Raw genomic sequence first — 25,619 nt, 5'->3', positions numbered from 1 at the left:
ATAATGGTTTGGCGATGATGAACCCCTTTAGTTTTTCTTGTCTGCGAAACTCTTTATCTGCCTGTTGAATATAAATGATGTTTTTGTTGGGTAGGGCAATCTCAGCTGCAGGTCCCTCTTTTTCATGACTTTGAATATTTCTTGCCAATCCTTTCTAGCCTGCAAAGTTTCTTTTGAGAAATTGGCTGACAGTCTTATGGGAACTCCCCTCTGAATAACTAACTTCTTTTCTCTTGCTGCTTTTAAGATTCTCTCTTTATTTTTAACCTTTGATATTTCAGTTATGATGTGTCTTGGAGTGGGCCTCTTTGCGTCCATCTCGTTTGGGACTCTGTGCTTCCTGCACTTGCATGTCTATTTCCTTTACTAAATTGGGGAAGTTTTCTTTCTTTATTTTTTAAAATAGATTTCAAATTTCCTGCTTTCTCTTCTCCTTCCTTCTGGTACCCCTACCATGTGAATGTTGGACCTCTTGAAGTTGTCCCATAGGCTGCTTATATTATCCTCACTTATTGGATTCTTTTTTCTCCTTGTAGTTCTGATCGGTTGTTTTTCACTTCCTTTTGTTTCAAATCATTGATTTGGTTCTCGGCATTATCCACTCTGCTGTTTCTCTGTAAATTGCTTTTTATTTCAATTGGTGTATTTTTCCTTTCTGACTGGATCTTTTTTATGCTGCTGAGGTCCTCACTAAGTTCCTTGAGCATCCTTATAATCAGTGTTTTGAACTCTGCATCTGATAGATTGCTTATTGGCATTTCTTTTAGCTCTTTTTTCTGGAGTTTTGATCTGTTCTTTCATTTGGGCCATGTTTCTTTGTGTCCTCATTTTGGCAGCCTCCCTGTGTTTGTCTCTATATATTAGGTAGAGATGCTTTGACTCTCTGTCTTGGCAGTGTGACCTAATATCGTAGGTGTCCTGTAAGGTCCAGTGACACAGTCTCCCCTATTACTCACGCTGGTATGCAAGGCGTGCCCTTTGTGTGGGCTGAGTATGCCTTCCTCTTGTAGTTGAGTCTTGGTTGCTGTTAGCAGGATTTACCCAGGTCAGTCAGCTGCAACAATTGTCTGTGGCCACGTACCAGCAACCTCCATCCTCTGTGGAGGATCAGCCGTGCAGGGCAGGGTTGTGGTGCCCTAATGTGGTCTATAGCTGTCCACTGGGTGTGTGGACCCTGGGGTTTTCTGGGTGGTGCAGGCCAAGGTCAGCCCCCACCTGTGTTTTGCCAGGGACCACCCTGCCTGAGCAGTAAAGCAATTTGAGATGGCTGCTACTTGTGCTGGGCTTGGAGATTCCCAGGTGAAGCCAAGCTGTGAATCTGGGCTGGCTGCTGCTAGTGCCAGGCCTGGGCTCACTGAGGCCAATTGTTGCTTGTTTGAGAGCATTTAGGAAGTTGTGAAGCAGGAGCCAAGACCAGTCATTCATATGGAAAAGTAGCTTGGGTGAGTGTGTAAGTTGGGTTGGGTGGAGTCTCTGGGGATAACCAAGGTGGGTCAAACAGTGTTAGCCAGGTTGATGGAGTCTCAGATATGGCCCCAGCTTGCTGGCTCTGTGGAGAGAAGGTTTAGATAAACAACAGCCTCTGCTTGCCTTGATGCCAAACATTTCAGTTTCTCCCAGTGTGCCACTGGTGCCTTTCAAGCTGCTGCCCCAGTGCTGGAGCTCAGAGTAGGTGATTTAGTGTGGGGGTTCTTTAAGAGGAACTGCTTGGGGCTCCAGCAGTTTCTTCCACTGACTCAATCCCTGCTGGTTTTGCAGCCAGAAGTTGTGGGGACTTATCTTCTTGGTAATGGGACCCTGGGCTGGGTGCCCTAGTGTGGGGCTGTGACTCCTCACTCCCAAGGTATCTCTCCCAAGTTTTTATTCCCCACATGTGAGTGTGGGACCAACCATTCTGTGTCTGTGCCCCTCCTACCAGTCTGGATGCATGTGGTTTCTTTAATTCTGTAGTTGTCAGACTTCCATTCAACTTGATTTCTGATGGTTCCGAGTTATGGTTGTTCCTTATTTTAGCTGTAATTTTGATGTTGTGAATGAAGAGGCGAGCCATGACTGCCTTCTCCATCATCTTGACCAGAAGGAGGATAGTGTTTTTAAATTGACCTTTTCTCTTGCTTTCTATGCACTCCTTTTCTCTGAATTAATTTTCCAGGTATTAAAACGAGCAAGTACGTTCTAGCTTTTAAGTCGCCCAGCTGTGCTCTGGAAACAGAGACATTAAGGCAAGTCTAGTCCCAACCGCAGAAGCAATCGGCAATACGTACTTGAAACTGAAGTTCTCTTCTTTTCCTTACCCTTTTTGTGTTCTATTGCTATAAAATTAAGGCATTAATTAATTTATTTAGGGTAATTTTTATTTGTGTGCATTCAAAAATCTCTGATGATCTGTTTTAGTTTTCAGAGTTTGCAATCTGTAGTAACATTTAAGAATGCTGCTTTGCTCAAAAGACTGCTTATAATAAAAAGTTAGGGTGGGAAAGAGAATGTCCTGTCCTAAGTGTTATCTTTGCCTTGTTTCCTCTACTTCTTAGAACACCTCCCAAAGTTAGATTTCATTTTCCCAATTATATGAAGTTGGACAGTCTATAATTTAGAATATTAGAATAGCTAAAATTAATTGAAAACATGCAAGACACTATTTTATGAGAAGTCTGTACACAGAGGGTGTGAAATTTAATATCATAGAGCTTTGTAAACAAACAGTGGTTTCAGTATTTAAACCCAGGTCCCTTGACCTCACAAATCTGGCTCCCTATTGTGGTCTGGAGCCAGATTTTAAGTTGTTTGAATTCATTTTCTCTATTTTCCCCTCCTCCCATCTCTCCTTGAACTCAAGGGTACTGTGAAAAATGCTGTAAATAAAAAAGCTATTAACTTCAAAATTTGATAGAATAGTTTGTACTTATAGCCATACAGGCAGTATTTGGTTAGTTATGTTTTTAATTTAATTATTCTTTTCTTTTTTAAAAAAGATTTTACTTATTTATTTTTAGAGAGAGGGGAAGGGAGGGAAAAAGAGAGAGGAACATCAGTGTGTGGTTGCCTCTTGTGCACCCCCAACTGGGGTCGTGGCCCACAACCCAGGCATGTCCCCTGACTGGGAATCGAACCAGTTACCATTTGATTCATATGCCAGCACTCAATCCACTGAGCCACACCAGCCAGGGCTAATTTTATTTTTCTTGCAGTTTACCATCAATATTATTTTGTATTAATTTCAGGTGTATAGTTAATTCTTTTAGTGCATCCTAAATTTGATAGGAACTGATAGAATAAAATGCTCTTTCAAAAAGTAAGCAATTAAATGGCAAAATTATGTTTTTTTTAAAGTCTAGAAAAATGCAAACAAATGAAAAAATAGTGACACACAAAAATTTTTGCCTGGTTTCATGTAGCAGTTTAGCAGTTTAGCACAGTTCATATCCAGAATTTATAGAGATATTAGAAATACTAATTAGTAGCATTATTTTAGCTATGAGAATGCATTTAAATAAAATAAACATCCCAAATATTAAATCATGAGCATGTATCTCTGGCTCTGAACAATATATTAAGACTGATCATCCAAAAGCAAATGTGAAGTGTTCTAAGTCTTCAGTTGAGAAATTTTTTTGTATCTTGAGCAACTCTTTTCCCTCCACTCTGTTGTTTGTTTATTATTCCAGTTGATGTTGCTTGCAAAGAAAACAGGAAAACACCAACCAAAACAAACAACAACAACAAAAACCCCAATACATTGTATTTAATAGTACTAGGTAGATTTTTCTCCCCTTCTCTCCATCCTTTCTTTTAAAGGAAGAAAACTCTGGTGAAGTGGAATGAGGAACAGCATGGAATTAGATAAACCTGGGTTTGAATGCTGTCTCAACCACTTACTGTAACTCTGTGGTCTTGGGCAAGTACCTAGCTTCTTCAAGTCTTCCTATTTGTAAACAACCATTGCAGGGTTCTTGTGAAGCAAAATATTCATGCAAATAAAATGTCTGACAAAAGGCTGAGACACGGTAGGCAATAGTAAAGGGTAATTACTTTTATTATAAATAATAAGGCTGACCTAAGGATTAAGATAAGCAGTTGTGTGAAATGGTTTGTTCCATTTTACCAACACTCTGTTGTGGCTGAAAAAAACTCAGAATTATATTTATTGTTGATAGCCAGGTAGGATATGACCTTCAGTGGAAGACCTCATTTTGTGTAACTGAAAAATAGTAGCCTTACTCAGAAGACTAAAGGGAAAAAACATTAGAAATAATAAGAAAGTTCATCTAAATGACTATTTATACCAAGAAGTCTAAGTTAATAAGTATTACTAACTGATATTAGCTAGAAGAGATAACGGGAAAACAAGATCACAGTTTTACCCATTACCACTAATGATGAAAAGGTTAGGGATAATCTCACCAAGGTATGTATGAAACTTACATGCGTATATTTTTTAGTTATGAAATTTCACTTAGAGTTACAAAAGAAGTGCTCATAGGTGGGAAAATTGGATATTGTAAAGCTACCAGTTCTTGATGCATTAACTTTCAGAATTAGTGGGATTATTGGGGAAATTACAGTAGGATCTTTTTTGGAGGAAATATGGCAGCAGAGTTCTGATGGGAACATAAATAACTATGAACAACTAAAAGAAAATGTAAAGAAGAGTAATGTATTAGTGAAAGACGCGATAAAGATACAGTTATTAAAACTTTAAATATTGTACTAGTACAAGTATGGACAGATCAATTTAATAAATCAGAAACATTTTGATACGAAAACTATAGTAGTATATGATATAAAAAGAATAAACCACAGTTTAACAGTTCACCAGTTGAAGGAGGTTATTTCCACCTTTTAGTGGTTAGGAATAAAAGTGCTGCAAGCATTTACTAACACTTACGTGTGAACATAAGTTTTCATTTCTTGAGTAGATACACAGGAGTGGAATCGCTGGGTCACATGGTAAGCATAAGTTTAACTTTATAAGAAACTGTCAGATCGTTTTCCAAGCATTCCTATTGGCAAGATGTAAGAGTTATACTTGCTCAGCATTCTTTTCAAAAAATTTGGTATTGCCAGTTTTTTTTAAAACTTAGTCATTTTATTAGGTGTGTAGTTGTATGTAATTATGGTTTAGCTTGCATTTTCCTAATAAAAGATATGAGGATCTTTTCAAGTGTTTATTTTTCATATATACATTTTCTTTGGTTAACTGTATGTTCAGACCTTTCCTCCATTTTTTAAATAGCATTGTTGTCTTTTTGTTGAGTTTTGAGCATTTTTTTTTCTTCTATATACAAGTCTTTGACAAAAATGTGATTTGCAAATAGTCTCCCAGTCAGTGGCTGTGTTTATGTTCTCTTAGTAATCTTTTAAAGAGCAAAAGTTTTTATTTTAATAAAGTCCAATTTATAAAGTTTTCTTTTATGAATTGTATCTAAAAGTTATTTGCTTAACCCAAGGTCAATCAGATTCTCTCCTATGTTTTCTTCTAGAGGTGTTATAGTTTTGCATTTTACATTTTATGTTTTACACTTGGGGCTATGATCTATTTTGAGTTAATTTTTGTACAAGATCTGAAGTTAGGTTGAGGTTCAGCTTTTTGCATATGGATGTGTCACTGTTTCAACACCATTTATTGAAAAACTATCATTTCCCCATTGAATTACTTCTGCTCCTTGTCAAAAATTAGTTAATAATATTTGTGAGGGTCTTATCTTGCATTTCCTGCTCTGTTCCATTGACCATTGTGTCTATTATTTTACCAATAACACATTGTTTTGATAACTGTAGCTTTATAGTAAGTCTTGAAATCAGGTATGGCGAAGACTCCAACTTCTTTATTTTTGGCTATTCAAGTTTCCTTGCCTTTTCACATTTATTTTGGAGTCAGCTTGTGACTACCAAAAAAAGTCCTGCTGGGATTTTGATTGGGCTTCATTGGATCTATAGATCTAATTGTTATGGTATGTCTCTCCACTTAGATTTTTTGGTTTCTTTCATCAGTGTTATGGAGTTTTAAGCATAAAGATCACATGCATATTATTTTAGCTTTATACCTAAGTATATATAGACAGATGGCAAGACATATAGACAGATGGCAAGAATCACCCACATTTTATAGATTGAGAAACTGAAACTCAGAGCAGTTAGTCTTATTGAAGGCCATGGTGCTTGTTAATTAGCAGCCAATTCTGGTTTTAAGGTGTCTTGGGTCTGTCTAGTGTTTTTGTTCTACTTGTTTTTATAGGGAGAAGCCTCTCATGGTGAAAAGATGTGGTCTTTGGAGTTATTCAGTTTGAGTTCTTTTCTGTTCTCCAGTACTGGATAGTTGTATGATTTGTTTGACCTAAGACTCATTTTCCTCATTCAAGGTACCTACCTCACAGGACTGTGGTGAGGACTAAAGGAGACAATGCGTATGACGTTTCTAGTATGATGTTTGATATTAATGTAGTACATGTTCAATAACTTCATTGCTATTAGTAGTAAGAGCTAGTTGTTATAACCTTTCCCAGAACTTGTCATCTGGTCTCCTTAATTAAATGAATTGTTTTTGGATTGTGGAAACCTGGCAGGGAGCCAATGACAAGCACTAACAGCATGGTCCTTACGTGCAAGACAAAAACATTTCTATAAAACCTGTGTCATGTTATGCCCCTTCTTCATATGTCTCTCAGAAAGTAGAAGAATGTTTTTCAGTAGTGAATTGTGGTTGGGGATTTTAGTGGGTATATTTTTATTTTAAAAGGTACAGCTTAAAGCTTTTCTTTAAAAGTGGTGGCTTTAAAAGTTTCCACATTTCTACAAAGTCTGGTTTAACTCAAAAAACTCAACAGCTTTCATATTAAGTTTCCCAGCTTTGTAAAGATCTGTGACCCCACTCTGGCATACCATAAATGTGAAATGTAATTTGAGTATCAGTGTGATGCTGGAGTAAGCCCTTTTACAAAAATAAAAACTCCGTATTGATAAATCATTTTCCCTAGAATGAGTCCTTTTCAAGATTTCTTTACTCTAAACCTACAAAGAGAAATATGGACCTAATAAAAAGTAATTTTGGAAATAAAGATGCCATACACTTAGGAAAACAGGCTTAGTCAAGACAATGTAATTCGTTCTTATTTTTTGTTCTATGACGTACAGGCAGAGGTTTGAATTAAGTGATGCTACTCTTGATTCTGACAATTATTTTCCTTTTCTTTTCAATTTGAAAATCAGGAAAGATGTTATTTTTATAGATGCTATCAAGGTTTGTTAGAAAGGGTGAAGTTCTATGTTGGATAGACTTGATAGATGCAGACTTATACTTAATAGCATTTTCCTGGCCTTAGTGTAAATAGAGTGGGGTTTTTAATGGTGAATCTCAAAGGGAAATGACAACTGTATGTGAAAAAAGGGTGGGAATCCTATACATCTTTAGCGTTCATTTTTTCCTATTCTCCTTCATTTAACATTGGAACGGTTACAGCCTGACAAAAGTGAGAGCTACAGGGAAAAGAAGATTCTTCTTCTTTAATTAAATAGTATTTATTTTATTTTTAAAATTTTATTTTATCGATTATGTTATTACAGTTGTCCAGTTTTTTTCCCTTTGCCCCCCACTACCCAGCACCCCTGACTACCTCAGGCAATTTCCCCACCGTTGTTCAAGTCCATGGGTCATGAGTATAAGTTCCTTGGCTACTCCATTTCCTATACTGTGCTGTACATTCCCATGGCTATTCCATAACTACCTATTTGTGCTCTTTTGAAGTATATTTTATTGATTATGCTATTACAGTTGTCCCAATTTTTTAATCCCCTTTGTTTTTCTTTGCATGGTACCCCACTGCCCTCCAGCAATCCCTCCCCTTAGTTCATGTCCATGAGTGGTGCATATAAGTTCTTTGACTTCTCCATTTCCTTTACCATTCTTAACATCCCCCTGTCTATTTTGTTCCTACCAGTTATGCTTCTTAGCCCTGTATCTGTTCCCCCACTCTCTCCCTTCCCCTCTCTGCTGATAACCCTCCATACGATCTCCATATCTATGATTCTGTTCCTGTTCTGGTTGTTTGCTTAGTTTGTTTTTGTTTTTTTTTGGATTCAGTTGTTGATAGTTGTGAGTTTGTTATCATTTTAATGTTCATAGTTTGGATTTCTTCTTTTTCTTAAATAAGTCCCTTTAACATTTCATGTAATAATGGTTTGGTGATGATGAACTCCTTTAGCTCTACCTGTCTGGGAAGCACGTTACTGCCCTTCCATTCTAAATGATAACATTGCTGGGTAGAGTAATCTAGGAGGTAGATCCTTGCTTTCCGTCACTATGAATAGTTCTTGTCAGTCCCTTCTTGCCTGCAAAGTTTCTTTTGAGAAATCAGCTGGTAGTCTTATGGGAACTCCTTTATAGGTAACTCTCTCCTTTTCTCTTGCTGCTTTTAAGATTTTCTTGGTATCTTTAGTCTTTGACATTTTAATTATGATGTGTCTTGGTGTGGTCCTCTTTGGTTCCAACTCGTTTGGGAGTCTCTGTGCTTCCTGGACTTGCATCTCTATTTCCTTCACCAAATTAGGGAAGTTTTCTCCATTATTTTTTCAAATAGATTTCCAGTTTCTTGCTCTATGATGTGAACGTTGGAATGCTTGAAGTTGTCCCAGCGGCTGTTTGCACTATCCTCGTTTTTTTGGATTCTTTTTTCTTCTTGTAGTTCTCATTGATTGTTTTTTTGCTTTTTTATGTTACAAATCATTGATTTAGTTCTCAGCTTCATCCCCTCTACTGTTGTTTCTCTGTAAATTTTTTTTTAATTTCAATTAGTGTATCCTTCATTTCTGACTGAATCTTTTTTATACTGCTGAGGTCCTCAGTAACTTCCTTGAGCATCCTTATAACCAGTGTTTTGAACTCTGCATCTGATAGGTTGCTTATCGGCATTTCATTTAGCTCTTTTTCTGGAGATTTGATCTGTTCTTTCATTTGGGCCATGTTTCTTTGTGTCCTCATTTTGGCAGCCTCCCTGTATTTTTTTTCTATGTATTAGGTAGGGTTGCTTTGACTCCATTTCTTGGTATTGTGGCCTAATGTACTAGGTGTCCTGTAGGGTCCAGCAGCACAATCTCCCCTATCACCCAAGCTGGGTACTTGAGATGCACTCTCTGTGTAGGCAGAGTATACCCTCCTCTTGTAATTGAACTTTGGTTGCTGTTGAAAGATCAAGGAGAGGGATTTACCCAGGCCAGTCAGCTGCAACAATTGTCTGTGACCACTTACCACCAACCTCCATCCTCTGTGGAGGATCAGCCGTGTGGGGCAGGGTGGTGGTGCTCCAGTGTGATCTGTAGCTGTCCACTGGGTGCGCTGGTCCTGGGGTTTTCCAGGTGGTGCAGGCCAAGGTCAAACCCCACCTGTGTTTTGCTATAAAGCAATCTGAGATGGCTGCTACTTGTGCCGGGCTTGGAGATTCCTAGGCAAGCCAGGCTGTGAATCTAGGCTGCTGCTGCTTGTGCCAGGCCTGGGCTCACTGAGGCCAGTTGTTGCTTATTTGAGAGGATTTAGGAAGTTGTGAAACATGAGCCAAGACCAGTCATTCATATGGAAAAGAAGCCTTGGGTGGGACTGTAGATAGGGTGTCTTGGAGTTTCTGGGATCTCCAAGGAGGGTCAAACATTGTTAGTCTGGTTGATGGAGTCTCAGATATGGCCCCAGCTTGCCGGCTCTTTGGGGGAGGGTTTAGGAAAGGGACAATGGCCTCTGCTCACCTTGATGCCAGTCACTTCAGGTTCTCCCATATGCCACTGGTGCCTTTCAAGCTGCTACCCTGGTGCTGGAGCTCAGAGGGGGTGAGTCTGTGTAGGTGAGTTCATGTGTGGGTTCCTTAAGAGGAACTTCTTGGGGCTCTTGCAGCTTCTTCCACCGACTCAATCCCCGCTGGTTTTTGCAACCAGAAGTTGTGGAGACTTATCTTCCTGGTGCTGGAACTGTGGGCTGGTGTGGGGTTGGGAACCCTCACCCCTGAGATATCCTTCCCAAATTTTTATCTATTACATGTGAGTGAGAGACCAGCCATTCTGCATCTGTACCCCTCCTACCAATCTGGATGGATTGGTTTCTTAATTCTGTAGTTGGATTGGTTTCTTAATTCTGTAGTTGTCAGACTTCTATTCAGCCTGATTTCTGATGGTTCGGAGTGATGGTTGTTCTATATTTTATTTATTTATTTATTTATTTATTTTGTTTGTTTGTTCTATATTTTAGATGTAATTTTGACATGATGTGTGAAGAGATGAGCCTATGCCACTATTTTGAACAGAAGGTTGGGTCAGGCATGACTATCCAGTCCAACCCGGATCTGCAGAGGGTCTGCTGGTGGAGGGGTAACAGTGATTTCCTGCTTGTCTGAGCCAAAAGGCTTGCCCTATGTTTTTTAAGTGCTGAAAATTTTCATTTTTGGCCCTTTGTAGGGAATGTTTGGAAGAGTGCAGTGTTTGATGTAAAGATTTTTTTCATTTATTGTGAGAGAGAGGTGAAAGGAGGGAGAAAGAGAGGGAGAGAAACATCTATATGTGAGATAAATATCAAACTTGCCTCTAGCAAGACCTCAACCAGGGACCTGGCCCACAACCCAGGCATGTGCCCTAACCAGGATTCAAACTGGTGACCTTTTGGTTTGCGGGATGATGCCCAACCCACTGAGCCACACCAGTCAGGGCTGCAATGTTTGATTTAAATACAAAGATTACTTTGGCTACTTTTACATCAAAATCATCACCTAAGTCAAAGTTGTCAGAGAAAAACACAAATCTATTGTCTTTTCTTTGGGCCTTTATATGTCTATTTTCAAAGAGTTTGGCACCAGATTTTAGTTTCTTAATCTTCTTCAGGGTTCACATCACTGTGTTTCATTGCTCTTCAGAAGCCAAAAAGAAAAAAAATATTGCGAAAGGTTGCAGTCTCTGCTGACATTTACTTTCTAACATTAATTTTTTTTTCTGTTTCTCTAGAGTTTTGTTAAGAATTATAGGGCATTGAAAAGAAACTTACTAGTGAAATAACAGGTTTTATTCCATATTTACCCTTAGGCAACCAAATGAGCTTTTGGTATATTATTCAGACTTGTCTGTGATTACCTTTCTGTGTCCTGTTCATATTGTTTAATTCCCATTACTATCCGTTAGTTATGTTATAGACTCCTTTGTGCTGCTCTGGTGTCTATGATTCTGTCTCGTTAAAAAAATCAGTGCTTCATCTCCTTTCTTTGGCTACAAGGTCCTTCCCACTGCTTCTATCAGTTGAAATTTCCTTTCCTTTCATTTTGCCAGCTTCCTGGTAAATTGCATTGTTTCTGCATTAACTCCTTTCTGATTCTATATGAACGTCAAGAACTGGGAAGGCTCTTAGATTTTACTCTACTTACAAGCTAGCCGGTTTCCTGACACAACTAAATGGATGTTCATGGTGCTTTACGTTTAGTACTGTTGCTCAGTCTGTTTGGTTAACTTGAGTCATTTCATTTGATGTCAGTCACTGGAATAGGGCCTTGGATTCTGAGCTCCAGACAGGAAAGGTACACATATTACCAGGCTTGGCTTTGGCTTCTTTTCCTTTGATTAATTTGGAGAGGCATGTTAACATGACAGTGTATTTTTGTCTTGATACATCAGCCCTCTTCCTGGTACTAGGGTTGTCTGTCTTGCTGAAATATTTGCCATTCACCCCACTGCTGTTAGGATGATTAGTACCGATAAATGCTCTTTTTCATCCTCTCTGACACCATGTCCTAAACCTTTGCTTTTGTCATTGTATCTGTAGGTAATGTATAGAGCCAGGCAATGTAGGATACCATTTTATTCTCTAGTTAGATGGCCTATAACTTTAAATTTAAATGCAATGATTGCTTTGGATAACTTTATATCAAAATTATCCCATAAGTTCAAATTCTCAGAGAAAAACATGAATTTATTGTCTTTTCTTTGGGCCTTGATATTTCTATTTTCAAACAGCTTCAAAACTGCCAGGGTAATAAATTTAATCCTAGGCTTTTATTGAACAGATCTTGTCCACAGGGTATAACACAGCTGTGTGACCTATGAATCTGACATCTGAGTTGTGTTTATGTTATTTCATTAGGTGTCCCTTTCTACCAATGATTGTGTTCATTATTGCAGTACTTCAAACTACTTCCAGCTTATATGTTGGGGCTAAGTATTATAGGCTCTATATTATGCCCTTTTTACCCATGAGAAAAGAAAAGCACAAGGTTAGCTAACTTGCCTGAGGTTGTAAAATTAGCAAGTGACAGAGCTTGATTTACACCTGCAGCTGTCCATCTCTACAGTTCATGCTCATTTCTGCTTTGCTTTACTGCTTCTTCAAATTATTGTCTTATGTGTTATAAGTAGTAGCTGTTATGGAGTCATGCTAAAGACAGTAGAGTTAGAATGTATAGATGAGTAAATTTCAGTCGATTCTTGAAATATGGGGTAGGTTTGAAAATGTGGAAAGAGAGAACATTTCAAGAGGAACAGAATGAATAAATGTTCAGAGTTGGGACTAGAAATAATATGTTCAAGGGATAATGAAGAATTTGAATTAGTTTTATAGAAAGAACTAATGAACTTGGTTAGTAATGAAGGTTTATCCATTAGAAGTTTCTGAAAAAAAGAAACAACTTAGTTTTGTCTCAGAGTTCTTAGATTGAGTTCTTTTTACAAATACTACTAATCTCATTCATTGGGAATACTAATTCAGGTTTCTGATGAAAGCACATTTGTAAGGAAATAATAGCATAAAATTCTCAGCCTTTATTACTGAATTTTTTAATGTGTTCAATTTGGGGGGCCTAGTTCTGCCCCCACCAGTAGAATTTGGTTAGGTAACTTGTGATGAAACTGGTCCAGCAAGAGGAATTTGAAATGTATGTTGAAATCCTCCCAAATTTTGGAAGAAAAATGTTATTTTAAGCATTCTGGTCATTTTTGGTAGAGTGAAGATCTTGCCATGAAGTTTTCATTTGCAGGTTTACAGAGCACTAACCATGGCTTCCTCATTTACAAAAACCACCCACACACACAGTAGAAATAACGTGAAAGCATGTAACACTGTCAATGAAATGTCATGCTTACACAGCCTAATAAAAATAAGCGTATTCATTGAGATGGGAAGATGATTCCTTTCTGAACTTTAGGGCCGAAGAAACCTGAACTCTCTTCTAGGTTTTGACATACACATAAAAAAATCACACACCCATATACAATATATTTATTCATTTGGTAAATTTACAAATTAGAAGATGTGGAAGGAACAGGGAGATCGGCTGACACCAAAGATTAGGAACTGAGGAAATGTAGGCGGCATAGAGTAGATATAGGGTTGGCCAAGTGGAAGTATCTTTATGGAATCCTTTGTTTTGTGTGAATAAGTTGATTGTGATGGCATAAAAAAATTGAAGGTTAATTTTCTTGAACAGAGAAACAAACTCCTTTATAACTTTCTGTTTAAGGCTCTGGATTTGCAGTTATCTAGTAACTTAAGAAATCATCAAAAATTACATTAAAGATTTTTTTTTTAAATTATTGATTATGCTGTTACAGTTGTCCCAATTTCCTTAAAGATTTTTTTTTCAAGCTAAACTTTTATGAGAATAATGCCATTTTACACAGTGCCTTATCTATTCAGAAGTATAATTTGTATCATAGACTTCACTGGACTTTTCAAACCTAGGTTCATAATTATTTTGAAATGGGGGCTATTCTTATACAATATGTACAGGTTTTGTTTTATCTACAGTTTATTTTAACTGCAAGTCTTTGTACATGTTTGCAAAGTCCTATGTTAATATTCTGTAAAACTATGCCAAAAATGCTTTTTTTCTGATAAAATGGGTATTAATAATAGCACAAACTAAATCTTAACTAACCTTTAAATGTATCTGTATTGAAAGGCTAAAGCCAAGGACTTCTAAATATTTTCATCTAAAGAGCTGTTTGAAATGAATCTGAAGAAAATGTTTATTTTCTAAACCTTTTAATTTGGGAAAGAGATTCAAATTGTGATTGATTTTAACCCATTGGTCAGGATGATCTAGTAAACTTTCTCACTGGGATTTTTCTTATTATTTCTTCACCTTAAAGTTTCATTTCTCCATTAACTTCTCCCTGAGAAGAACATATTAACTTATGATTTCAGCTGTAGCACAATCTTGTCTGACCTATGTAAGTTATCACAGTTAACCATCTGAGCCTTAGGCTTTTGCAGCTATACAATGGGATTATTTATTATTTAACATGTTGTTATTTCCAACTTGCTCTCAGTGCCATGTAGACCAAGCATAGGCCCTGCCTTTGGAGATTTCCAATCCAGAAAAACTAATAATATACAGACCACACACACAGGATAGTAGGGTGAAAAAACTAGGAGATGAAAAGTACCAAAAAGAAAATGAGAATGTTTTATCATTATGAATGATACATAGTTTCATGTACTTTACTGTATCTATTTTCCAATTTAAATAAACTAAGTAGAATAGGAAGTGGAATTGAACTAGAATATATTTTATCCATCCTTACACAGTTGTCATGAATACTTACTAAGAAAAATTAAGTTCATTTTATTAATAAAGCATTAAGTCTTAGTTAATAATGTCTTTTTCCTTCTTGCCTTTGCAGAATATGCGTGTAACTGCTCTGTGGTTGGAAGCCTGGATGTGAATCGCTGCAACCAGACTACGGGGCAGTGCGAGTGTAAGCCAAGTTATCAGGGTCTTCGCTGTGAAACCTGCAAGGAGGGCTTTTACCTGAATCACACTTCTGGGGTCTGTCTGTCATGCGGATGTAGTCCACGTGGAGCCCTGAGCATACTCTGCAACAGGTAAGCAGCAGCGGGTTGAGGTGAAGTTAATTTTATATGATCAACAAAAAGAAGACTCCTGCTCTCAAGACCAGACTGGTTTAAATAAAGAGGAAGACTTACAAAATATTGCATATACTTTTATTCCTTCTTTTATATATTATATTTAATGTCAAGATTACAAAGCTTCTAATTTACAGATTTAGTTCTTCAGAAGCACATAGGTCACCAATTTTTGCTTTGTGATAGGTTCTCTTAGTTTCATGGAAAAAATTATTGCTAAAGCAATCTTCTTTCTGAAAGTAATAAATTCCAGGCATGACCAGTGCAAACAATCCTGTTTATTAACATACCATTGGAGTTTCAGAAAATGTATTATTTGTTTTTTTCTCTTATCAAAATTCTAGAACTGTTTCTTTGCACATCTAAGGCTTAAATTTGATAATATGTTAATTTCTTTAACTAGTAGAAAAGACTGATTTCCCTCTATGTACCAGCACATTTTGGGGACCAAAACTAGATTAAGCAGTAATTGTTTGAAAATTACCTTTAAAATAGTATGTTATGTGGAGGTGACCTAAACTAGTAAAACAGTGCCCCAAAATATGAGGGTTTGTCTTCTCCTATACTGAAAATAATTATTCTTTTGACCTTGAATGAGGCATGTAGCTTTTTGTGTGCACAAAAAGCTGAAGAGACAATATTATACAAAGAAAAGAACACAAGCTTTAGAATCAGTCTAACCTGGGTAGACTGATTTGCTGCCATTTAAGAGCTGTGTGTTTTTGGCAAGTAATTTCATTTCTCTGAGTCTCAGTTTGTTCTCAAGCTTGTTGTGAAGGTTATACGAGTATAACATATATAAAATTCCTAGCACATATCACCTAATAAACTCTGGTTTGCTTTAATTTCAAAGGAATATTATTGGCTTAATGAGGGAATATTTTAAAGGAACTTTTAGCTCCATCACAGAAAAGATTCTTTATATCTTTTGTATGCTTTAATCATAGTGTACTATTATAAAATGTTGTGCCATAATGTACTTCAAAATATAAATGTGAACTTGATTAAGAAACTTATAATTTCAAGTGCAACAAAAATAAATTTATGATGCTTGTTTGTTACATAGTTATTTGCCATAATCCTCACAACTTCTATTTATTTATTTATTTATTTATTTATTTATTTATTATTATCCTTACCCAAAGACATTTTTCATTGCTTTTAGAAAAAGAGGAAGGGGGAGGGAGAAACATTGAGGTGAGAAATATCGACTGGCTGTCTCCCATTTGCACCTTGACCGGGGATTGTACACACCTGAACTGGGGATCTAACCCACAGCCCAGGCATATGCCCCGACTGGGAATCGAACCCACAACTTTTCAGTTACAGGATGATGCTCTAACCAATTGAGCCACACCAGCCAGAACAACAACTAACTTGATGAAGATTCTTAAATCACAAAGATTGTAAGTGACAGAGAAAGAATACCAATTAGGTCTTCCAATTCCAAGTCCAGTGTCCTTATTACTGTGCTGCTAATCACTCTGTTATTTGAGAAAACTGTTAATCACGCTATTATTTGAGGTTGAGAACATAGTAGTTGCTCACCATCGCTTCCTTTATTCCCCCCAAACATGTCTATACAAGTTATATTCAGAAGGTTCACATTTCTTGCCATTTTAAAAGATGAGATCTGTTCATTCTGTTGTCTAATGGCATGTTCACTACTAACATTAGCATAAGATTCTGCAAATGCATTTGCCTTGAGTACTTCTGGAGAGATAGAAAAGTGTTTACTTCTAAGCCTGTACGTAAAAGAAGCCTTTAGAAGGACAACATGGGAGCTAAGCGCTACATTTCTTACTGCCACAGAGGAGGTTAAGTTGACCTGAGACTAGAGGAACAGAAAGGGGACATTGCAGGACTATGTGCCTTGGCAAGAACATATGGTGAACCATGAGGATGAACCCCCTGTGTTGTGCTCTGCGATAAATTATGTGTAGGTGTTAAGGGAGAAAGGATATTGCAGGCAAGGAGTGCACCGTGTAGTAGAAAGGAAGTGGAGCCTGAAATTAGTAGACTTTGATCCCGTTCTTGGTTCAGCCACTTACTAACCATACAACCTTGATTAAGATGTTTGACCTCTCTAAGCCTCAGTGTTTTCATCTGTAAAAGAGAATTTATATACATAACAAGGGTTTTTGTGAGAAATGTGTGTGTGTGTGTGTGTGTATGTATCCACTTACATTGTGACTGGCACATAGATTATGCTCTATAACTTCCTAGGAGTTGAATCTATTTTTTAAAAAAGCAATTGGTGATTCACAAATGAGGAGGATTAAGTCAACCAGACTTGGCTGTGAGTAGGGGTCGAGGTATTTGTTTTTGTTGGTAGGTTAAAGAAGAGATTGTTCATTCTAACAAAAAAAAATTTTAGATTGTTTTCTTCCATTTTTATAAAAAAACTATTAAACCTTTTATAATTGGACATTCTATATTTTAGAATAATGATAATAATAGTTAAAATTAATTGAACACGTGCCAGGCACTATCCTAAGCCCTTTGAATGTAGTAATTCATTTAATTCTCACAGCAACCATATCAGGTCAACACTATTATTATTCTTATTTGCACAGGAAAAATATTGCAGGTTAGGTAATTTGGCTAACGTACAAGGTAAGAGCCAGTAAGTAAAAGTGTTGGTATTGAACCATTTGCAATCAGGATCTAGGATATGTATTCCTATTCACTAAACTGGTGCAGCCTTTTTGAAAATCTCAGATACTGAGCAAAGTGAGCGAGTATTATAAAAAACTTTGATGCTGTGGTGCAGACTATTCAGGAATTTTTTATGGTTGTATTCTGGTAATCAGATCCTGACTCCAATGTGATGCTCATGCTATATAAATAACTTCTTTATTAGAATCAATCCATTTTAGCTTAGTAGGAACTGAGAACATCAGAGGATCATCCCTTCAATGAATAATTATTGATTACAATATCTATCATATTGCCATCTTTTTGTGTTCAGTCTGTTTTAATTTTAAAAAGTGAGGAGTAGAATTGGTGATTAACAAAAGAGAACTAAAAACTCTGGAATGAAAACAATATTGTTTTGCTCTTGTGAAGAAAACATATAATTTATGCAAGACTAAAGGACACAAAACTACTAAAAACCAATACAAAACAGTGTTAAATTTCTAAATTTTAGAGTGGCAAAAGAACAGGAATGAGCTGAAATAATAAGAAAAGGTTTTCAAGAGAAGATGGGAACTATGATGTGTCTTCCAGTTGTGATTTGGGAAGTTAGAGAGATGAGAAGAAGACCTTATCAGGAGGAAAAAACCATGCAAGTTCAAGCGAATTTTATAAGATTATACAATGAGATGAGAAATCTCATCTTCTAACACCTACTCAAATTCTTTTCTCTTTTAAATTCCCTGTTCTCTTTTAAAAAATAAATAAAAATAGAAAGGTGGACTGAATTCTGTCCTGATTCTGTCATACATCTAATGCTCATGGAACAAACAACTGGCTTTTTAAAAATTCATGTCCATGTTCTTTATGCCCATATATTTCAGTGGGAGTTGTCCCAGTGAGGGTAGAATTTGGCTTCAGGAGCCAGATGTGGGTTGAGCAATGTCTTTGTGTGCAAAAACAAAGTTCTTTATGTACTGACAGATGGCCACCCCCTCACATCATCAGTGGGGTTCCAACCAGTTTAACTGGGACATAGTTGATTTACAATATCTTAACTTCTAATTTTTGCCTTTGGATTTCATTTCTGATGTTTTCCTGGTTTACATTTGTACATGTTTAATAAATGAATGAAGGAATCACATAGCATTTTGTCTCAAAGAGTAGTATGCCTAGTGTGAGAAGTTGAGTCTCTTAATACAGTTCTTAAAGTATTTCAGGGCTGACTTTCTCTCTAGGCACTTATATACATATTTGAGATTTAAAAATGTATTCATAGTATATTAGTATATAAGGTACATCATTTTACAGAGGTAAGATAGCAAAGAAGTTCTCTAGTGGTTTAATATCCTTTTCATAAAATCTGTGGTTGCTGCTACACAGTATATTTTGAAATATTTGCTACTTTGCACTTTTAATCAATGGACCGTGCCCCAGGACAGAGGGCAAAATTTTACTCATGAAGTAAACTTATACTGAAATAAATGTCAAGTAGAAAGATGACAAACCTCCAAAGCTCAACATTCATATGTGGCTCTGAAAATCATCTCCTGTGTGATAATTGGGAGTAACAGCTGCTTGTGTAAACTCTTTATTTATCACTTTGTCTATAATTTTGAGAGATTAAGAAAAAGTTATTTGATCACTAGATGTAATTAATAATTGAGAAAAGCTTTGTCATTTTATTCACTCACTTCATTTAATGAAGACATTATCCCCATGCTCAAGAAACTTACTGACAGAGGAAAGATAGAAATGCAAACAAAGTATGACTATTCATAAAGTACACAGGCAATTCATGGAGGTCTTGAGAGAGAAAGTTGGATCTAAATTGAGACTTGAAGGATGTGTAGAAGTTTATGTGAAAGAATAAAGCATCTTTAATCTCAAGTGGCTCTCTATTTCTTGAAGGCAAGGAATGCTTGGTAATGGTGGAGAGAGGTTGAAGGAGAGTGGACAATGCTAAGGGATGAGACTTTTGTCTATTTACTGTTGTATCTCTAACACCTGGAACAGTGCCTGGCACAAAGTAGATGCAGTAAACACTTGAAAAATGAACAAAGTAAATGAATAAAGAATAGGGCCAGACCATAAAGGACCTGCTATGTCATGCAAATTATTTTATCCAGTGAAGAATATCGAGTAAGAAATGACATCAGATTTGCTTTTTAGGAAAATTACTGTATCAGAAGTTGGATGGATGAGAGAGAGTGATCTCAGGCAAGGAGACCAGTAAGAAGGCTATTATAACAATCCAAGCAAGGGAGTTTAAAGTTCTGATCTAAGGCATTGACATTGGCATTGGTAATGGTGCTGGAGAGCAGAGAACCAATGTAAGAAATATTTGGAAGATTAAATCTATAAGACTAGATAGTTGATGTATGTATATAATAAGGGAGAGAAAGAGAAATGACTCCCATGTGTCTTTCTGACTTGGGCACACAAGTGAAGAGCTATTTCATTAACTGGATAAAGAATATAGGTAGATAAGCAAGTTGGAGGAACATGATGATGATGTTTCATTTCAAACATGTTCATTCTGAAATGATTGTGGGACATTCAGATAGAGAAGTCTGGTAGACAGTTGCATATACATGGTATACCAAAGTCAAGAAATCTTAACTAACATTTTTTCATGCTATTTTGGAGAAAAACAACAAAGTCTTCATAGCTTTAATTTTATTTTAAAATAACTTTATACCTCTATTATTATTCTTGCAATCATAACAATCTCTAATTTCTCTAATTTAAATGACCTATTTTTGGTACACTTTAATAATTTTTTCCTTGAAGATAGACTTAAAAGATAGCCATCTTGGTCAAAAGCAGGTAACTGATTTCAGCATCTGTCCCATCATGATTCATTTGTTTCAATAAATATTTGTACAGTGCCAAATGGCTTGTGTCTTAGAAGCTATTTTAAGCACATTTACCGAGTGTTATGTTAAGTTTACAGTAAAACAAATTAGACAAAAATTGGAATGTTAATAAATGGCCAGACAGGGGCTTATTCATAAAAAGGCACAGAATGCATTGAGGTTTAAATGTAAATAATGCTATTATAGTTCGGAAAGCTCTGTGTGTTTATCCGTGCATTTTTGCCTTAAATCCTCTGTTCAGTACAGCACTTGATCTGCCCTCCTGGTCTTCTAATTATTAAGCAGATATCCGCTTCATTCAAGTGAATGAAAAAAAACAACAACACACACCTTTGTTCCACCAGCTCTTTATGACCTTTGTGAACGCTAACAGGTCTCAGTGAATTGAGGTAGTTGCTGTTGATCAAACACCATACTTTCCTTAAGCCATGTTGCAGACTCTTCTTGTTTTATTTTTATTAAGCCTCTTCTACATCAGTTTGAAATTTATTGATTATGATATTACAGCGGTCCTGATATTTTCCCTCTTTCCCCCCTCCACCCAGTACCCCCCATTCCTTCCAGCAATCCCTCCCCTTAGTTCATGTCCTTGGGTCACGCATAAAAGTTCTTTGGCTACCCTATTTCCTATACTGTTCTTAACATCCCCCTGTCTATTACATACCTACCAGTTTGTACTTCTTAATCCCTGCACCTTTCCCTCCCTTCTCCCCCTTCCCCATCTCTACTGATAAGTCTCCAAATGATCTCCATATCTGTGATTCTGTTTCTGTTCTAGTTGTTTGTTTTGTTTGTTTTTTAGTTTCAATTATTGATAGTTGTGAATTTATTGCCATTTTAATGTTCGTAGTTTGGATTTTCTTCTTTTTCTTAAATAAGTTCTTTTAACATTTCATATAATAAGGGCTTGGTGATGATGAACTCCTTTAACTTTGCCTTTTCTGAGAAGCACTTTATCTGCCTTTCCATTCTAAATGATAGCATTGCTGGATAGAGTAATTTTGCTTGTAGGTCCTTGTTTTTCATCACTTTGAGTACTTCTTGCCAGTCCCTTCTGGCCTGCCAAGTTTCTTCTGAGAAATCAGCTGACAGTCTTATGAGAACTTCTTTGTAGGTAACTACTTTTCTCTTTCTGCTTTTAATATTCTCTCCTTATCTTTAATCTTTGGCATTTTAATTATGATGTGCCTTGGTGTGATCCTCTTTGGGTCCAACTTGTTTGGGACTCTCTGTACTTCCTGGACTTGCATGTATATTTATTTTTACCAAGTTAGAGAAGTTTCCTTTCATTAGTTTTTAAAGTAAGTTTTCAATTTTTTGCTCTTTCTCTTCTCCTTCCACCTCCTCTATGATTCAAATGTTGGTACATTTGAAGTTGTACCAGAGGCTCCTTAGCCTATCCTGTTTTTTTTGTTTTTTTTTTTTAATTTTTTTTCTTCTTGCTATTCTGATTGTTTTTTCTTCCTTATGTTCCAAATCATTGATTTGATTCTCAGCTTCATCCACTCCACTGTTGATTCCTTGTAAAGTTTTTCTTTATTTCGCTTCATGTAACCTTCATTTCTGCCTGGGTCTTTTTTATGCTATTGAAGGACCCAATGAGTTTTAAACTCTGTATCTGATAGGTTGCTTATCTCCATTTTGTTTTTTTAGTTCTTTTTTGGGAATTTTGTTCTTTCATTTGTGTCATATTTCATCGTCTGCTCACTTTGTCAGCCTCCCTGCGTTTGTTTCTGTGTATTAGGTAGAGCTGCTTTGACTCCTTGTCTTAGTAGTGAGGCCTGTTGTAGAAAAGCACACCCCATAAGTTGGATGGAGCAGAGCCTTAGGTAATTGCCAGGATGGGGCCACTCGCATGAACCAGGTTGACGGAGTCTCAGATATGATGTGACTGCTCTGTGGCTGTGTGGCGGGGAGGGCTCCAAAAAGGCACTATGGCCGCTGCCTGGCCTCTGGGGCTTTGCCCAGGTGGAAGCTGTCCCCCAGCACTCACCCTGATGCCAGAAACTTCACTTTCTTCCTGTGTGCCACTGGTGCCTCTCTAGCTGCTGCCCCACTGCTGGAGCCCAGAAGGAGTGAGTCTGCATAAGTCCTAAGTCCGTTTTTGGCCCTTTAAGAGGAGACCCTGAGAATCAGAGGTGGATTTAATGGTGGGCACACCCAGTGCACCAGGTGCACCAGGCTCACGCCCTGGGCCCCGACTTTACACTTTCTTCTAATGACACCATGTTTGGTTTCATATGTGCAATTTTAATTATACACAAGTTTGCCATTGGCGGTAAAACCTGATAGTATGTTTATATTCACTTATTTTCATTATTTCATTACTACACTGCATACTATACACGTACTATGCTGCATAGGCCCCGTGTGACTGCGCTACTGCTCGTCCGAGCAATAGAATCGTATTTGCTACTTTGTACTTACGAAGGTTCTCCTGCAGTGCAGACTTAACAATATACGCAAATATGCAGGGATGTAAGTTAGTTTGTGGATATGCACTTGTTTCATTTATGGTTTTAAAAATAGTTTTCTGTGCGTATAAATAAATACTTTTATTTTTCCTGTCTCTCTCTCTCTTTTTTAAGGGGCCCAATATTTTCTTCTGTGCACGGGGCCTCAACCGACCTTAATCCTCCTCTGCTGAGAATCCTGCAGTTTCTTCCTCCTCCCCAACCCCCACTGGTTTTTACAGCCAGAAGTTATAGAGACCTATCTTCCTGACACTGGAACCCTGGGCTGGGTGGTCTGGTGTGGGGCTGGGATCCCTCTCTCCTGAGGTATGTCTCCTGATTTTCATCTACCACACACATAGGTGCGGGACCGCGTGTTCCATGTCTCCGCATCTTCATCCCTCCTACCCATCTGGATGAATGTAACTTCTTTAATTCCTTGGTTGTTGGACTTCCATACATTTGATTTTCTGATGATTCTGAGTGATGGTTGTTTCATATTTTAGTTGTGATTTTTACTATGGTTGTGCTGTGTTTATCTATGCCTTCGTCTTGACCAGGAATTCTCACGTCCAGTTTGAAATTTAAAGTAAAAATTTTGCTATTGATAACGTTAAAGCATCATGCTTCTGCTGAGAGGCTCCCCCACATCTGTAGTTATGCATATGCTAATAGCACAAATAACCAAGTTTGTACAAATTTTGGTACCAAGTATTTATTTGTCAACAAATTGTGTGCAGGATACTTTAATAGACCTTGTGGGAAATACAAAATAAATAGGAAGTGGGAAGACCCATATCATAAAACATAAAGATAAAATGTTAAGAGGATTAAGAAACTGGGAGATATCACTTAAAGTGGGAAAAATCAGAGATAATTTCATTGAGGAGGATAGCTTTTCACTTCGGTTTTGAAGAAAGGAAAGGATTTAGACAGAAGTGTGAAAGGTCATCACAGAACAGGAAGCAGCAAGATGAACTTCTCAGAGATGTGCTTACACAGGATGTAAGGTGGAAGAGGGGTGGGGGCAGGGGAGATAAATGGAGTCAGGCTACAGAAGGCCTTGAGGGCCAGACAGATGATTTGGGTTTTATTCATGAAGCAATTTTTAAGCAGGAAAAAAAGGTAAGCATCATGTTCTAGCAGTCGTAGAATGGATGGATGTAAATAGGGGGAGATCAGAGACAATGAAGACTAGTGAGGGCCAAAATTACAGTAGTAACAGTGAGAGTAGATGAAATATTGAGAGAATGGAGAATAGTGAGAATGGTGATATGCCCATGATAGCAGTGTTTCTGTGCATAATTCTCTAGAAAATTTGTGATTTTTGCGTTAATATATACACACAAATCTAAAGGTAGTTTGTATTTCTAAGTTGAATTTAGGGATTTGCGCAGTCCCAGGGGGCCTTCTCAGGCCCATACCCTCTCCCTACACGTACCATTCGTGCTTTGTTGCAGGCTGCACGAATTGAGTCTGCTTTCCTGTGCTTCAGTAGCTGCTCCCACCCTCTGTGTCCCATGGTATTTTTATTTCCCCAAAAGCCTGGCTGCTGAATGTCAAGCAGTGTCCCCATAACTGTGTTCTTTTGTGTTGCTAAAAATAAATACAAGAGCCCATCATTTTTAAAGAGTTTTAAAAACTATTCATTTTATAGAGAGGCCTGTTGGCGTAGCAAATATAATAGATATGGGGAGGTCAAAAACTTATATAACTGACAAATTTTCTACAAACAGGTTCAAATATAGGTGTACCTCCTTTTTTTTTCAATCAATTACTCTGATACTCATATACCTCAGTAGCATAAATCCAGTGCCCTCCTTTTGAGGTAACCCATTCTCCATCAATTAAATACTAATTTTTCAATAACTCTAGGTAGGAGTCAATCCTCTCATGCTAAGTATTAAGGGAATGTGATTCGGATCAGTTCACTGACACTGTCGGTTGTCGCCCCTGCATGGAATTGCTGGGCTGAGGCCTGGGCCTGAGTAACCTGACTGGCAATGCTTGCTCAATATTCTGATGAGGCTTTTATTGCTTCAGAGTTGTTTGCAGCAACAATATTTTGAGGGAGTATGAACCCACTCCCTGAGTGCCAGTTCTTTCAAAAATGCTCTAAATTGGGGCTCCCTAAGTTATAAATCTTAACAATCATACATACACCCACATCCCAGTGTGGAAGCCAGCTGCAAGAGTACTGGTTGAAGACATTTTATAGAATCCCCCTTTGTCCCCTATGCAAAGGTCCAGTTAAACTCTTGTCTAAGGACAGTGGGGCCTGTTTGCTGTATACTTACATAATTGAGGGAAACCTAACTTAAATGATTCTTCACTCAGTCAGGAGGATCTACTTCAAGGTTATTTTCTATCCCTGCTCAAATGGCAAAGCAATCATAAACTTCTTTTGCTAAAAAAGAAAGAAACCACTAATTTAATCTCTAGTTAGATATCTCTCTGATAGGACATTTTACTACACTTAAAAAGTTAAAAAATCTTATAAACACATAGTGTTTTTCTGATCTGTCGTTTGACTTTCTTCTAAGATGAAAATGCCCCACAACTTGGCTAATACTACTAACATGGTTACTACCACCATCCACCCCAGACTGAACAGCATTAACATTTATTGAATATTTACTGTGTGCCAGGCTAAGTGCTTGTAAGAATAAAATAACAACTGATTGAAGTGATATATTTTACAAATGAAGAACTTGAGACTTGAATAGTTTCCCCCCAAACAGACAACTAGTAAGTGGCAGAAACAGACTCAAA

The 25,619-nt window shown here is 37.2% G+C and overlaps 1 protein-coding gene across 1 annotated transcript in view; it reads left to right on the top strand.

Annotated features, from left to right (window-relative positions):
- MEGF9 (multiple EGF like domains 9) overlaps positions 1 to 25,619 on the top strand; it is a 92,678-nt gene that overhangs the window by 32,490 nt on the left and 34,569 nt on the right. Inside the window, exon 3 of the mRNA XM_090274640.1 lies at positions 14,635 to 14,836. Coding sequence (XP_090130766.1) covers positions 14,635 to 14,836 — 202 coding nt within the window. The remainder of the gene's footprint in view (positions 1 to 14,634; positions 14,837 to 25,619) is intronic.

The sequence above is a fragment of the Furipterus horrens genome, unplaced genomic scaffold (assembly GCF_987537825.1).
Source record: "Furipterus horrens unplaced genomic scaffold, mFurHor1.1.pri manual_scaffold_4, whole genome shotgun sequence".
Taxonomy (NCBI): Eukaryota; Metazoa; Chordata; class Mammalia; order Chiroptera; family Furipteridae; genus Furipterus; species Furipterus horrens.
The sequence above is the reverse complement of the archived record's forward strand: the minus strand, read 5'-3'. Positions and strand labels throughout refer to the sequence as shown.